The sequence below is a fragment of the Solanum stenotomum genome, chromosome 6 (genome assembly GCF_019186545.1).
Source record: "Solanum stenotomum isolate F172 chromosome 6, ASM1918654v1, whole genome shotgun sequence".
Lineage (NCBI taxonomy): Eukaryota > Viridiplantae > Streptophyta > Magnoliopsida > Solanales > Solanaceae > Solanum > Solanum stenotomum.
In genome coordinates, this window is record NC_064287.1 from 2,824,999 (window position 1) to 2,839,357 (window position 14,359).

The following is a 14,359-nucleotide window of genomic DNA, read 5'->3' on the forward strand; positions in this document are numbered from 1 at the left end:
TGGAGCCAAGCTGAGTTAGACCAAACTTATTATAGTATTGAGTCGAGTCAACCTCGAACCAAACCCCACGGAGCTTCATACAATATAATGGCCAAGTAATCAGAGCCAACAAAAGAGGAAAGGTCACACAAAATCAATCAGATGTGACTTGCTAATTCTGTCGCTATATTATAAGACGCATTGATCCTGCCAAAATGTGTATGAAATGGCAAGACATCACATTCAATATATTATATACTCTACAAGCAACGGGGTTTTCTATGTAATAGCAATATCAAGTCCATACACTTGGCTTTTAGTACTGTCGATGACACTACCCACGCAAGTAGCAGTTTTAACCTAATCACTACTTATAACTACTACAATAAGAAATACAAATCGAGGCAAAGAATCACTGGTCACCTATCTCTATACGCAAATCGTGGTGAACGAGAAGTGATGAAAAATGGAGTTCTGTTTACTTAGACCATGCTACTGAATCAATCTCAGCTTGAGCAGCTCTGTATAACTCAAGTCTCTTTGCCAGAGAGAGGCGACGCTGCATAATTGCTGGATCCTCATCCAACAAAGTACCCAGCTGTTTCCCCTGCAAAAGAATAAGGCGAACATTAATATCCGTGTAAGTCATACCATTGCTGCACTCCTCTCACCCAGAAAGAGTTTCAGGTAGATTAACAAATAAGGCAGAATCTCACCTCCTTCTTGCCTAAATCAGTGAAGAAATGATCAAGCAAGCTGCGTTTGGCCTCCCGCACTTGACCATAAACTACAGACTTTGGAATTGAATTCCTCAAAGTTGCACAAACCATATTGACATAAGACAAGACATTTGACCCTGTTCACAAAAGGCAGTTATGAGGATAACCCCAAAAAAAGTTGCAAGGGAAAAGATCTTAGGTGACTATTACGAGTAATTAGCAGAAAATTTTAATGCATTTATCAAAATACTTCGGAGAATCAAAGAATTAAGGGGAGATGGCTAGTTCACAACTTACCTATCCTGCGAAGATAGGAATCATTATACCGGTCAAAAATAGAATGTGTTGGATTCCCTCCCTTCTCAATATCTTGAGGAAGCTTTCGGAAGAAATCTACGGTCAGGTAACTACACTCCATTTCAACCAGCTGAAGAGTTGCTTTTTTGCTTTCATCCCTCATCCTATCTAGTGATTCAACAGCTGCATTGCTGACCTCTACTCGTAGGGAGGGGTATTGCTTTAGCTCCTGCACAGAGAAGAAGCATGCGTCCAGTTGTTAGACCATTAACACACCAGAATAATAATTATAACAATTTATGTATCATCAACTCCGAACAGCAACTAGAAACGAAAGGGAACTTGCCGCAGTCTCACTGATTGCCTTGTGAATCAGTTCCTTCAGTATAGCATGAACCTGCAATCATCACAAAGGAAGTAACTTAGTACTCCGTGATTTGTTTGCTCAACTGTACAAGATTTTTGCCCCTAATGACGGAGAAAAACCTCCCATACTAAGCAGAAAACAACTCAGACAATGTTTCCTAATCTTGGTAGCATCTAATTACAGTCAGAATAGTCAGATAAGCTGATTAAATTTTAAGAAAGGAATCTACAAGATTAAATATAGATAACTAAATTCTATTTCGTTCACTACTTTTTTGTTTTTTAATAGGAGATTAACAAGATTTGTAAGTCAAGTTGACAGGGAGGAACAAGTCAATGAAAAATCAAACACAGCAAAATCAAATTACACATATCTACTTCGGTTGACATTATTGACAAAGTGATCCCCAATCAGAAGACCCACACTAGCCAATTTCCAGCTTTACTTTCGATGTCAAAAATTATTTCCTAATATCATTTTGTTTAGTAGTTTGTACTTTTCCCAGTAATGCCAACTTTGAAGTCACATATTATCAAAGTTCCAAAAGCTGCTACGGTGAGAAAAAAACTGGCATTCTGAGAATGAACATCGTACTCGTCCCAATGTCATAAAACACCCCATCTACTCATATTGCAATACCAAGCTTCAAGTCTCATTGCTATTATTTCTTGTAACTTGACAAGACTAAAACAACAGCCATGTAGTGGGCTTACACAAAAAATTGTGTATATATATATACACAATTCTGCAGGAGACCTTTAGTATAGTTGCAGAGGTTTAAAAAATGCCCTAGGTTGCAGATTCAACTCCTAATTCTGCATTTTGGCCTCTCTTTTTTCTTTTTCTGAATCCCTTAGTGAAATTCCTTCCCCAGCTACTACACACCTGACTACTCCATAAAGAAGACTGAAATGTAAATCAACAAAAAGCAGTACACAACAACAATTAAGCCTCAATTTCAATTTAGTTGTGTCTGCTATAAGAATCCAGCTTGCTCCATTTGGGGACCTGTTTTATTCCAATTCTTGATAATTTGAGTCAGAATACTAGAATGGAATTCCCAAAAAAGGGCAAAGAAGAATCAATGGCTGATGAAAAGAGGCTTCATCAAAAAACGGCTGAAGAAAAGGAGACATCTGACCCATTCCGAAAAGATACAAAGCTAGTTGAAACCATTATACACAGTGCAACTTATAATAGTATATTTTAGGTACATACAACAGGGGGCAAAAATCCATACCGCATCAACAGCTGCTTCAGCAGGACCCCTCATAGAAACTATGGAAGATTCAATGAGACGACGATATCCTTGTTCAGGAGCTATCAAATGCGGCTGATATCCATCCGCTTCAGTTATAAGTTTCCTTACATTGTCCATTGAAAGTTGCTTGTCAAATTGCAGTCTCTTCAATGCAGCAGGGAGCTGATTATCAAAGACATAATATATTTTATCACCTCCTGGTCGACTGTGACATCCAGACATCAGAAAACAAGCTTAGACCACATAAAAATATAGTTTACTTGGATATGTTGACAAAAAATAAACATGGAACACTTACACTCCATCAAGATGTTCTTTGAAATTTCCATCAAAACTACGACAGATTTCCATTATCATGTACAATTTTCCCTGATCAGAACATGCAAAACAAGGACAAGACATATGATTCACGCTCAGAAGAGCAACAAAAGCAAACTCATATTCTACAAACTAATGGAAGCACAGAGAAGAAAGTAAATTGCCTCACAGGTTTCAATGACCAATACAACAGAAAGGTAGAGATTTAAATAGGATACTTACTCCCGCATCCGTGGCAATGGGCTTTCCAAGACGGCTCAACTCAGTTTCTAGCTCAATTATAGTTTTGTTGATAAGAGACTGGAGACCTGGAATCCGAGACTTGATAACAGACTCCAAATGCTAAAAACGTAGACAGAAAATCAAAGAAAAACAGTTAGCTATCCAACATAAACCACAACTACAAGTCTACATCAAAGAGGGAAAGCATAAAGACCTTAAAGGCTTCATTTAGAGCACCAAGAGGAATTTCATTGGAGGCAGAAAAGTGAAATAAGATGAACAATGCTCTAGTTTAAAAAAGAAAAAAACTTCAACCCCTGAATATTCTATTAGAAAGAATATGACATACTTTCGACAGAACTTTCCCAAGATGTTCTGAACCCATCCTGTTAGCAAGATGCCGGTACTCGGGGGTACTAGAAAAGTACTCTTTCTCCCTACGCCTAGCAGCAATCATATCCACATTTTTGTTGATATCAGCTTGTGAACGATTGACAACACCAATCCATGGAAACTGTAGCTTATATGATTTTCCTTCCAACATCTGGAAATCCAAGAACTTGATTTAGAATAATCAACAATTGATAATATTTGTAAGTAAATAAGAACCATTATAATTTTTTCTTGTAAATGTTAACAGACATCTTGATGGCAGCAGAAATTTTAATCAGAAAGCATAAATCATAGGAATGTGAATTAAACAGTGGATACTGACAAACACGTTTGCAGAAACAAATAAAGATATGATTACCACTTCTGCTCCTACAAATGTCAAGAGGGCATGAAGAAGTGCCTTTGTCTATTCCAATAGGTAGTATTTTAAGATGCTCAGACTAAAGAACACAAGGATAGGCTTTCAATGTCCAAAATCATAAATTTAAAAGAAGAGTACTCAAGTAGAGTGATTGGCAAAATCATAACATTCATCCTCCACATCATGTCATGTCATGTGCATTGCCTCAACTTCTTTACTTAATAAAGCATACTCAAATAGTATCTCCTTGGGTATTATCACAAGATCCGTTCAAATAACTCTTCACCGAATATGAGACTATGTATTCACTACGATACTACTACCTAAGTTGCTCGGACTCAGTGTGGGTATCCGATACAAGTGCGGATCTAAAGGTCAAATCCTTCATGATCTAGTTTTTAAGATTTGGGGATATGGATCCATGTATGGATACGGGTGCGAGGATTCGCCTAAAAATAATTAAAATATATAAAAATAAGAGTTATTAAACGTAAATTATGTGGAGAACTTGAGGAGAATCCTGGAAGGAGATTAAAGGAAAAGGAGTGACATAAAAACTTCTATATAAAAGGTATACCATTTTCTTCAATTTCACCTTAGTTTTAGTATTGGCTACTGAAATGATTAAAACTGTCCAGACTTTCCCCATCGATTTTGGTCAAAGTACCCAAAATCGGTTGACCACGGATGGATTCCACACCCATGTCATGTCAACACGGGTGCAGCACCAAAAGTGAAGAGTCCGAGCAACTTAGACTACTACTACTACAAGTCTACAACAACAATCAACAAAAAATTGATATTTGGACTTTATCAAACTAGAATAAGAAACTACGATCACCCTAACCCAATCAAACTCAAAATACACAAGTTCTCCAAAAACTAGAAAAATTATGAAACATTCCTCTGTTCCATTTTATGTACAGAGGTTCCTTATTCTTCACGGAAGCTCCGGTATTTCTCTTTATATAAAAGATACTTCCCCATTTTTCCCAATGTAAGAATGTAAACTCATCCCTCTGTTCCATTTTAGGTGGCATTATTTCCTTATGAGTTTTTATCAAAAAGAATGACACATTTCTATACAAGGCAACACTTGAACTTTAAATTTCTCATTTACCTATAATGACATGCTTTTATAGTCACAAAAAATGTCACTAGAAAAGTCCCGGACTTCCTTTTTTTCCATAAACTTCGTGTCAAGTCAAGCATCACCACAAAACTTGAACAGATGGAGTACACTTAATGGCATTAATTTTAAAAAGCTACATGTATGTACGGTTAACTACAAAAACAACAACATGCCTTGTATATTCCCACAAGTGAGGTTTGGAGAGGATGGGAACTACGCAAACCTTACCCCTACCTTTGCAGGGTAGAGAGGTTGTTTCCGAAAGAACAATGTATGGTTAACTACAAGAACAACAACATACCCAGTTTATTACCACAAATGGAGTCTGAGGAGGGTGGGTATACGCGACCTTACCCCTCCCTTTCCGAGGTAGAGAGGTTATTTCGTTAGATCCATGTATGGTTAACTATCACACTTAAAAAATCAACTTATGGCATAAATTTGAGATCCAAAGGGGAATGAAAAGACTAAAAGCAACTTTTCTCTAGTTTTATCTCAAAGATACAAAAATATATAAGGTCCATACTCATATACGCTCAATTGAAGCTACATTTAAGTAAAAATGCATGTTCAAACAAGTATAGCAGTAATTATTATCAACCAAATAAAAGCTTACATCGACAGCATCGGTACCCTTATCCATGAGATCAATCTTGGTCAGAACTCCAAATGTCCTTTCTCCTGAGACAAGTGGTCAGATACTGAGTCAAAAGCATCTTAAAAGATGTAATTGTTCTTGATATGAGTATGCATAATCTTGACCAATAATGAACCATATTGTAAAACTAGCATCGAGCTAGCACATTACCACACAAGGAAAAGACGAGAGTCGAGAGTCAGAGATAGCAAATGAGCTGAGATTATGAACCTAGATAAAACTTAAACTACATTATTTGCTCAATCAAAAAATGATCACAAATGAGTGTGAGAACAAATAATTCTCTGAATGTAAAAGATAATTGAATGGACATATCCACAACATGAACAAATTTGCAAAACGACAAGTAAAAGGTAATCAATACTCAAAATAAACATAAGCATAAAATAAAAGGAACATGTCTCACTAGACTTCACTAGTAGTGACTGTTTTAGCAGGTAACTAAGAAACAGGAATGGTCTTTCTTGCCTTCATTTTTCCTCTTATTCTTTTTGGATAAGTAAACACTGATGATCTTTCTGTTCATCAAAAAAAATGAAATTACGCATTGGCAAACTTGAAAAACATTTAGGCCTTCAAATATTGGAATTTTGCCACCGTAAACGAGATAAGTACAAATGTGAAGCACATTGAAGGTCTATGTTAAATTAAGTTTCCCAACTCTTGTTCACTTTGAAGAATGTGAGCACTGGGAAGTCAATATAGGATAAGAAACTTCAATTTTCTTACAGAAGATATAAAAGTTGTATGACTTAATCTTCTTTATCAAAAAAAAGAAATAAGTTGTATGAATTTATCTTTGATTCATAATCAATAAACCTAGGGTTTAAGTTGTGCGGACTATTCACTTTCATTGTCACAACTGTTCCAGATTCTCCAAAAATACAGTACTTTTTGGAGAATCCGACACGCACCCGTTGACATTTATGAAGAGTCCAAGTAACATAGTAAATAAAAATGCACTCGTAATCCTCAGAATTCTAATTTAGATGAAGTGAAACTACATTTTGCTTGGCTAAGATACTGTTAAACAGGACAAGGAGTGGAATAGGGACATCTTTGGAAGGGTGCAGGTTAAGATGCGGGAGGTAATGAACAAATCGGGAGATCTAGTGTGTGTCGGGGGGTGCGGGGGAGGCTAAACAAGGGAGAAAAGATGAACCAACAGCTTGGGAGACTAGCTGAAAACAAAATAAATGGAACACTCTGTTTGAAAGAGGAGGGTCCAATAAAAAGTTCTTAGTGAAGTGAACAGAAGTGGGGGAGATGGTTTATAAAGATGAGGAAGAGGTCAAGTCAGTTGCAATTTTTATTCCCTAGTGTACAAAGAAACAGAAGAATAGAGACTGAATTCGGGAGGATAGAGTTTAACCAAATATGAAAGAAAATGAAAGAGTGGTTGGAGAGTGTACAAAGAAAAGGAAGAATAGAAACTGAATTCGGGAGGATAGAGTTTAACCAAATATGAGAGAAAATGAAAGAGTGGTTGGAGAGTGTGTACAAAGAAAAGGAAGAATAGAGACTGAATTCGGGAGGATAGAGTTTAACCAAATATGAGAGAAAATGAAGGAGTGGTTGGGGAGTAGAAGAGGAGAGGAGTTGAGGGAGACTGGAGAATCGTGCGGGAGATAAACCATCAGACTGGAGGACTTCACTCCTTTTTTCCAGCAATGTTGGGAGTGTCGTGAAGGAAGACAACATGAAAACTGCTACATCATTCCAGAAATCAGAAAAGCTTGAAAAAACCCCCACTGCATTCATTGCATCACCCAAAAGGAGGAGGGAGCCTCAAATATTGGGGAATGTGGAACTATTAGTCTAGCAGGAAACATCAACAAGATCAATTTTAAGATGGTTTCAAGTATACGAATAAAGGTCTTGGTGATACAATGTCTCTCTCTTAGGATGTGTTTGTATCTGTGGAGGGCAGATAAATTCTACATGCAGGATTGGTGGAAAATGAGGCAGTGGCTTCTTGAAAGTTAGTTGGATCTAGAGAATGTGTATGACCACGTGAATTGGTACTTCTAGAACTTTGTGATGCTAAAGATAGGTTTTGGAGAAAGGTAGAGAAGGTGGATAAAGTTTTTCATGTCTACACTAAAGTCGTCAGTCTTTTATAAGGTAAGCAATTTTATTAATCAAGTGGCAGATCTATAATGCATGTGGCAGCTCTGTTAAAGTGTATAATTTGCCTAACAGTAATTAACTAAACCAACTATAATAAACTAGATACAACTACTTCCCACCAATAAAAGAAAATGTCCATTAACACATTCAGAACAATCCAGAGCTAGAGGGAAGGAAAATTATACGAAGAATTCCCAGAATCTGACCTTTAGGGTCTACTTCACGAGAAATCTTGATTGCATCCGATGTTGCGAGATCTTGATTCGCAGGGGAAATTGCAAGAATAATACAATTGGGCTGCAATGTCAAGAAAACAGAAAGCAATGACCTTCACAAGTATTAAGAGCAAATTGCGATCTTCTAACACAATTTAAATGTTTCCTGACATATTAGAGCAAGCATAGCAAACTACTGCAATACTAGAGAACTGTAGTATTATTGTTTTTCAAAATGTTAACACTACATACTGGAACATTTTCTCTTGGATAAAAGACTAGTACTGACCTTCTCAATATAAGACCGAACCATGTTTTCAATGTCTAGTACAATGCTGTCAGGCTGTCCCTCTACATAAATTTAATGGACAGAATATCAATTCAGAAACAGTTTTTGTTTTGAAAACAAAAGTTATGTATCAATGCAAACATGTTCGACCAATATACATTTTTCTGCATTTGAAATCAATGACACGAATGAACAGCAACCCTACACTCACCAACTGCTACTTTTGTAAGTCCAGGAAGATCGATCAGAGTCAAGTTAACAACTGCCATGACAAAAATCCAAAATAAGTAGATGAAGTAGTTAATGTCGAGGCAATGTAAAATTAGAATGGAATGAGTAGAAAATCTTTTCTCAGATTTTTGGATAACTATACAATGTATTGGTGCTACAAAAAATGCTGCAACTGAGGCAAGTAAAATTAGAAGTCTACGCCAAACTGGTAACAAATTACCAAAAAAACACTGATTTCAACACCAAATGGATTCTAACAAGTGAATGTATAACTGAAAAGGCAATATTAGCAATAGTTAAGCATACACAACAAAGGAATTCACCAGATAACTATCCACTATATGTTAGAGGTGATTTTAAAAGCAATTATCCACACAGCTATCAGAAGCAACAATCTTTTAGTTGCTAGTACCTGAATGCATTTATTGGGGGAGAAACATTTAACACCAGACTTCAGTAAAATACTTTTTTTTTTGTAATCAAATTCAACCTCATCCTACAAATTTCAACATCCTGCTTACTCAAAACAAATACATCATCAACAACCTTTGTCCAAAAAAAAAAAAACCCACCAAAAACCTCAAAAATACATCATTGCAGACAATTGAATTGCACAAATAGAAAACAAACAGTTCTTCATACCATATGGAGAATATATACTGAGATAAATTGGCACACTAGAAATCTGTTTGCTGCGGCCAGTTTCTCGATCAGTCTCATCAGCAATCTCTTTCCTCACAGCAGCTGAAAGACACATAAGACTTAGAAGCAAAAACAACAGCAGACTGAAGTGAATGTTGAGGAAAAGTTTGCTAATGAAGTCCCAGAAGATAATGAAAACAAGAACACACACTGACAGGTGCTACATGCAGAAGATGAAAAGTAGAATTGAGCAAATAATACGGTAGAATAGCTAGTCAAAAACTCACCAAAATCAGTAAACCTCTTCCTTGGTAGGTGTCCAAATTCTGCATATTCTCTACCTTCTTCTATCCGATGAAGCTGTAGGACAAGGGGGCGGCGGGTGACAATTCCTGTACATGATATGTGAGAATTCTGGTATTGTTAAAGTTTTGCATCTATGATTCAAATTGATGGAATTATTACCTGATCCACGAGGCAAAAAATCTTTTCCAACAATGCTCTCAAGCACTGAAGATTTCCCAGAACTCTACAAGTCATCCAAAAGACGGAGTTAAGCAACATAAATGCAAAATAAACCTACAAATCAGAGGAATCAATAGTTTTTGGAAGACATTAAGTACACAATAGAAGATAGATTATCACAGAGGAGACACATGATACATGATACAGGTCATGCACACCACCATTAGAAAACTATTAGCATGCACCTAAGTTTGAGTTGAGCAGAAAGGGCATTGGATCACTCACTTCTGGACCCAAACGTCCATTCTCCACAACAGCCATTGTATATTAGCATAGAATGCACACTCAGAAACATGTCCAGCTATGTAACAGCACGTTCATAGCAATGATGTCAAGCAGCTCATAAAACTTCTTCAATACGATAAACATATACCGCATATTACATTGATACATTCAGCTTCGACATTTCAATACAGAAACTATGGTACTAGATTGCCTCTTCCCATGTGCCTAACATGAACCAAAATTCTCAAAGTTTCAACCCAAATAAAGCTAGAAAAAACTTGGGTCCTGAATAATTCAAATAACATACATACTAGGTCCGGCTCCCTTCAATCCCTTTTGAGACATTCCAAAATGTTTATGTCTATAGAACTTTACAACTCTCAAGAATTCAATTCATTTAACTATTTAATTTCAGACCTTCTAATATGATGCTTTTATAATTAAACAAAATTCTCAAATGTCTCTTCACTATCACTAATATATTACTATATAAGTCAAATATCACATAAAATAAAATTGAGAGAATACTTTAACTACTTCCCCATCCCAATTTATGTGGACAGTTGGAATTTCAAGAGTCAACCAAGTTTTCTACTGAAATTCTTTTATATGCCTTTTAAATATTTTAATTTGTTAATGTGATTTATAGTATTTTTTTACGCAATTTTCAAATATATAAATTTTATTTCAAAAAACTTAAAGCTTCTATGTCCAAATTCAAGCCAAAAGTTTAGAAATTTGAATCTCGAAATTCCAACCGTGTCACAAGAATTGACACAACGAGAGTAATTAATGTGAAACCTACATATATGAGCATTTCATGACTAATGTTATCGGATCAACCTGAGGCAAGTAACTTAACCATAAAATCAAGCTGAGCCAAGTAACAAGACCCGAAGAAATCACTCCACTACAAAACTTTCAGGTAAAATAAGGCAAGTAAATGACCAAAAATGGAAGCAACGTAGATATTGCAACAAACAACAACTACTTACAGAAACTATGAGCATACAAGTACCAAAAAATACAATACAAACCGCAGATCTGACTTCAATGAACACGCAAATCAACAAACTCAAGCTCAATAAATAAGAACACGACTATTCAAACGAAGCAACAACTTTCAAAAATTCGAATCGCCAGCTAACACTTCCAGATTCATACATAAAACACCGCAATAAAACAGAATTTGCGTTTGCTTCACAATACAGTAACGAAACAGAATATATAAAAATAGAGAGAATCTAGATGTGTCAAAACCTGTCCACCGACAACAGCGATAGTAGGCAAAGCGTCCCAAAGAGTAGGCAACGAACTCTCTTCGCCATGATCTCCAAGTGCAGTACAAGCTCTCTGTAATCTGTTAACTAATGCTATGAGATTCTCCATATCAATCGGCGACTTGATAGTCAACAAGAGTAAGAAACAGTATGAGAGAAGATGAAAAGAGGGGAAGATGAAGAGATATTGGAGAGAAGAAGCAAGAGGCTTTTCGCAATTTTTGTGTGCAGCTGTGTGTGTGAGAGAGCTAAGATTTTGAAATTAGAAAGCTTTTTGAGTTTCGCATTTGAATGGAGAACCGCTTTAAGAAAATACCAGGACCCTTTTTCAGTCTTAATTTATTTGTGTTTTTGAAATTCAAGTTAATATATTATTTGTCGTTTAATTATATTGATGATATGAGAAAAAATATTATTTACGGATATTTTAAAGATTATTTAAATTGACTTTTGCAAAGTAAAAAATAATACTACATAAATTCAGATATAAAAAATGATTGAAAATACCATAAAGTAGCCTTTTTTTATATTTTATTTTCTAGCTTTTACACATTGTAAAGAAAATGAGATGATTTTTCATGTCATAATAGTAGGAGTTTAATCGTTTGGTCACGAAATATTGAAAATTTATTCGTCGCTAATTTCATGTTATGCTTCGTTTTTCTCTGAATCAATTCTTAGGAAATTTTCACTTTTTTCAAAATTAAACTCTGAAAATTACAATTATCCTTAAGATTTTGAAATATTCTATTTTCACTACATTTTACTCATAGTCAAACACTCACTCAAATAAAATATTATAGTTCAAAGTATAGCAATACTATCCATATAATTTAAATATCAAACTAACAAATCGTGAATAATTATTAATTCAATTAAAAAATGTCTTTACCTAATTTAGCATTGAAACGTAGAGTAGCATAGGCATATGTCCATCATGAGTTGTAGTGCGGTGGTGGGACTATTTCACCCTTAACTAAAAGTCTTGGGCTCCTGAGGATGGAGAAAATCATGTTGGGAGCGCCAGCCCCTCAATGAGCCCTACAATGTGTGATCTAAATTCAGTCGAAGCTCAAATTTAGGCACCGGACACCGAGGCATATGGGGAAATGATAGGTGTTGGGTCACAAGGGTACACGAAAGTTGGTGCACAAAGTAACGAGATAGGTATGGGATCACTAGGATTGTCTATTAAGTAATCACTAACTTTGATCAAAGCTATAACTAAATCTAGTAGTGAAAATTGTATAAATTGGTATTTGTAGTTTGAATTACACTAAATAGATTTAAAACAATTAATGGGGGGAAACTAAATGCTCAAAACTTTAGGAAAATATGATAAATAAAGGTGTTCTTCATATATGAAAAAAGTTGTTTTTTTCAACATAACAAGTGCTAAATTGCCAGAAAATTTGACCAGAATTTGGTAAGAAAATTTAAAAAACTATAATATTTTTTTTATTTTAAAATAAATTGATCTTTTTTTCATTTTTNAACTATAATATTTTTTTTATTTTAAAATAAATTGATCTTTTTTCCATTTTTTAGTTAAAAGGTATTAAAGTTAAAAGGCTAAAAATGTTTAAAAAGGTAAAATAACATAGATAAAATATTATTCTGGCCAAAAAAAAAATTTCCTTTTAAAAAATAGAAAATGTATTCCTTTAATTAGAATAAGAAAACAAGTGTTATAAATGGCTAAGTTCAGTATCTTTTTCTCCTTCAATGCTGTAAACTTCCTTCTTGATAACCACATTTCATTCGTGATTTTTCAATAGTATTTCCTAGATTACGTATAAATATTTTGTTATAATATTATTATTTTTACCTATACTTACCTAACATTAAACAAATAAGTAATGCACTCTTATATTTTTGTAAATTAATTCATTTATTTGGGTTATTAACTTGTAGAAATATTTCTATGTTCTATTTGCATATGCAAATAACCATAGTTGATTTTGGGTTGGGTTGTGGATCATGCTTTACGTGACCTGACTCGATCTTTATTAGGAAAGATAACATTAAGAGGTTATTTTTCTATCTTTTGTGGTACTGGTAAAATTTATGTATACTCTATTTTTCTGGACTTTATATAGTGAATTTCGCTGGATATGTTATTGTTGTTATAGTTAACATTAAAGAAAAAAGGGTAAATTTCATATATGGCAAACAGATTTAAGCAAATAATGTTTCATAGCTATAGTTTATCTAATTACGCTCTATGGGTATAATTTAGTTTGAAATGGAGCATTAGGTTTGTATATCTCGTTTTTTTAAAAAAAATTATACAAAAAAAAAATTAATAATTAAATGAATACATGAGCGCTAAATACGGTAACAAAATATAACTGTTAATTAATCCCTTAATTGATGCGACAAAATTAGTTTTAAAAAAGAAAATATCCCATGATTCATGCTAACTATAAAATTCTCCCTTCAAATTCAGATTTCTTTATTTTTACTGAGTTTTAACAATCAAAATTTGGTTTGATTTCTTCATCCTTTCTAATTATTCATTTGAAACAAAAATAAATAAAATTCAAATCATGAACTCTGAAATATACAAATCAAAATGTATATAATTATCATGAGCATATACAATCGTATAAGATATACATACGATAAATGCATGAGAACTATTGGTATATATACAACTAGTCAAATAAGTAATTATTTATTATTTCTAAAAACGAAAAATACATATATATCATTTGATATACAAATTAAAATGTATATAAATATCATTAACAAATTCAATCGTATAATATATACAAATAATAAATGCTAGAAAATTATTAACAGATTCAATCGTATAAGATATACAAATGATAAATGCTAGGCAACTATTTATATATTTACAATTGACAACCTTTTTGTATATATGCAATTGATATATATATATATATACACACAAATCTGAAAATTTGAAGACTTAAAGAAAGATTTTTGAGAAAAAAAAATACAAGCATAAATCATATACAAATGAAAAACAATAAAAAAGAGTTGAAACATCTTTTGGGCGATAATCTTGAATTGTGATGACATGATTAGGAGGGAGAAAGTAGATTTTGAAATTCAAAATCAATGTGTATGAGTGATTTTAAGAGAGAAT

At 34.1% G+C, this 14,359-nt stretch overlaps 1 protein-coding gene across 1 annotated transcript; it reads right to left on the reverse strand.

Annotated features, from left to right (window-relative positions):
• Positions 1–180: 180 nt before the first annotated feature.
• Positions 181–11,533, reverse strand: LOC125869248 (dynamin-related protein 5A-like). The gene is made up of 16 exons (XM_049549814.1): positions 11,225–11,533; positions 9,680–9,743; positions 9,502–9,606; positions 9,215–9,316; positions 8,553–8,603; positions 8,342–8,403; positions 8,044–8,134; positions 5,666–5,730; positions 3,513–3,707; positions 3,164–3,283; positions 2,922–2,992; positions 2,603–2,828; positions 1,342–1,392; positions 996–1,224; positions 696–835; positions 181–586 (listed from the first exon to the last, which is right to left on the reverse strand). The coding sequence occupies exons 1-16, from the start codon at positions 11,351–11,353 to the stop codon at positions 458–460; spliced, it is 1,830 nt and encodes a 609-aa protein (XP_049405771.1). The 5' UTR covers positions 11,354–11,533; the 3' UTR covers positions 181–457.
• Between the last annotated feature and the right edge of the window lie 2,826 nt (positions 11,534–14,359).

Excerpts from the sequence above, each read along its gene's own strand:
- LOC125869248 (XM_049549814.1), bottom strand. The coding sequence starts at position 11,353 with ATGGAGAATCTCATAGCATTAGTTAACAGATTACAGAGAGCTTGTACT. Across the intron at positions 8,604-9,214 it reads CAGTATATATTCTCCATATG|TTGTTAACTTGACTCTGATC; the intron begins GTATGAAGAACT and ends TTGTCATGGCAG. Across the intron at positions 3,284-3,512 it reads TTGGGAAAGTTCTGTCGAAA|CATTTGGAGTCTGTTATCAA; the intron begins GTATGTCATATT and ends CTACGTTTTTAG.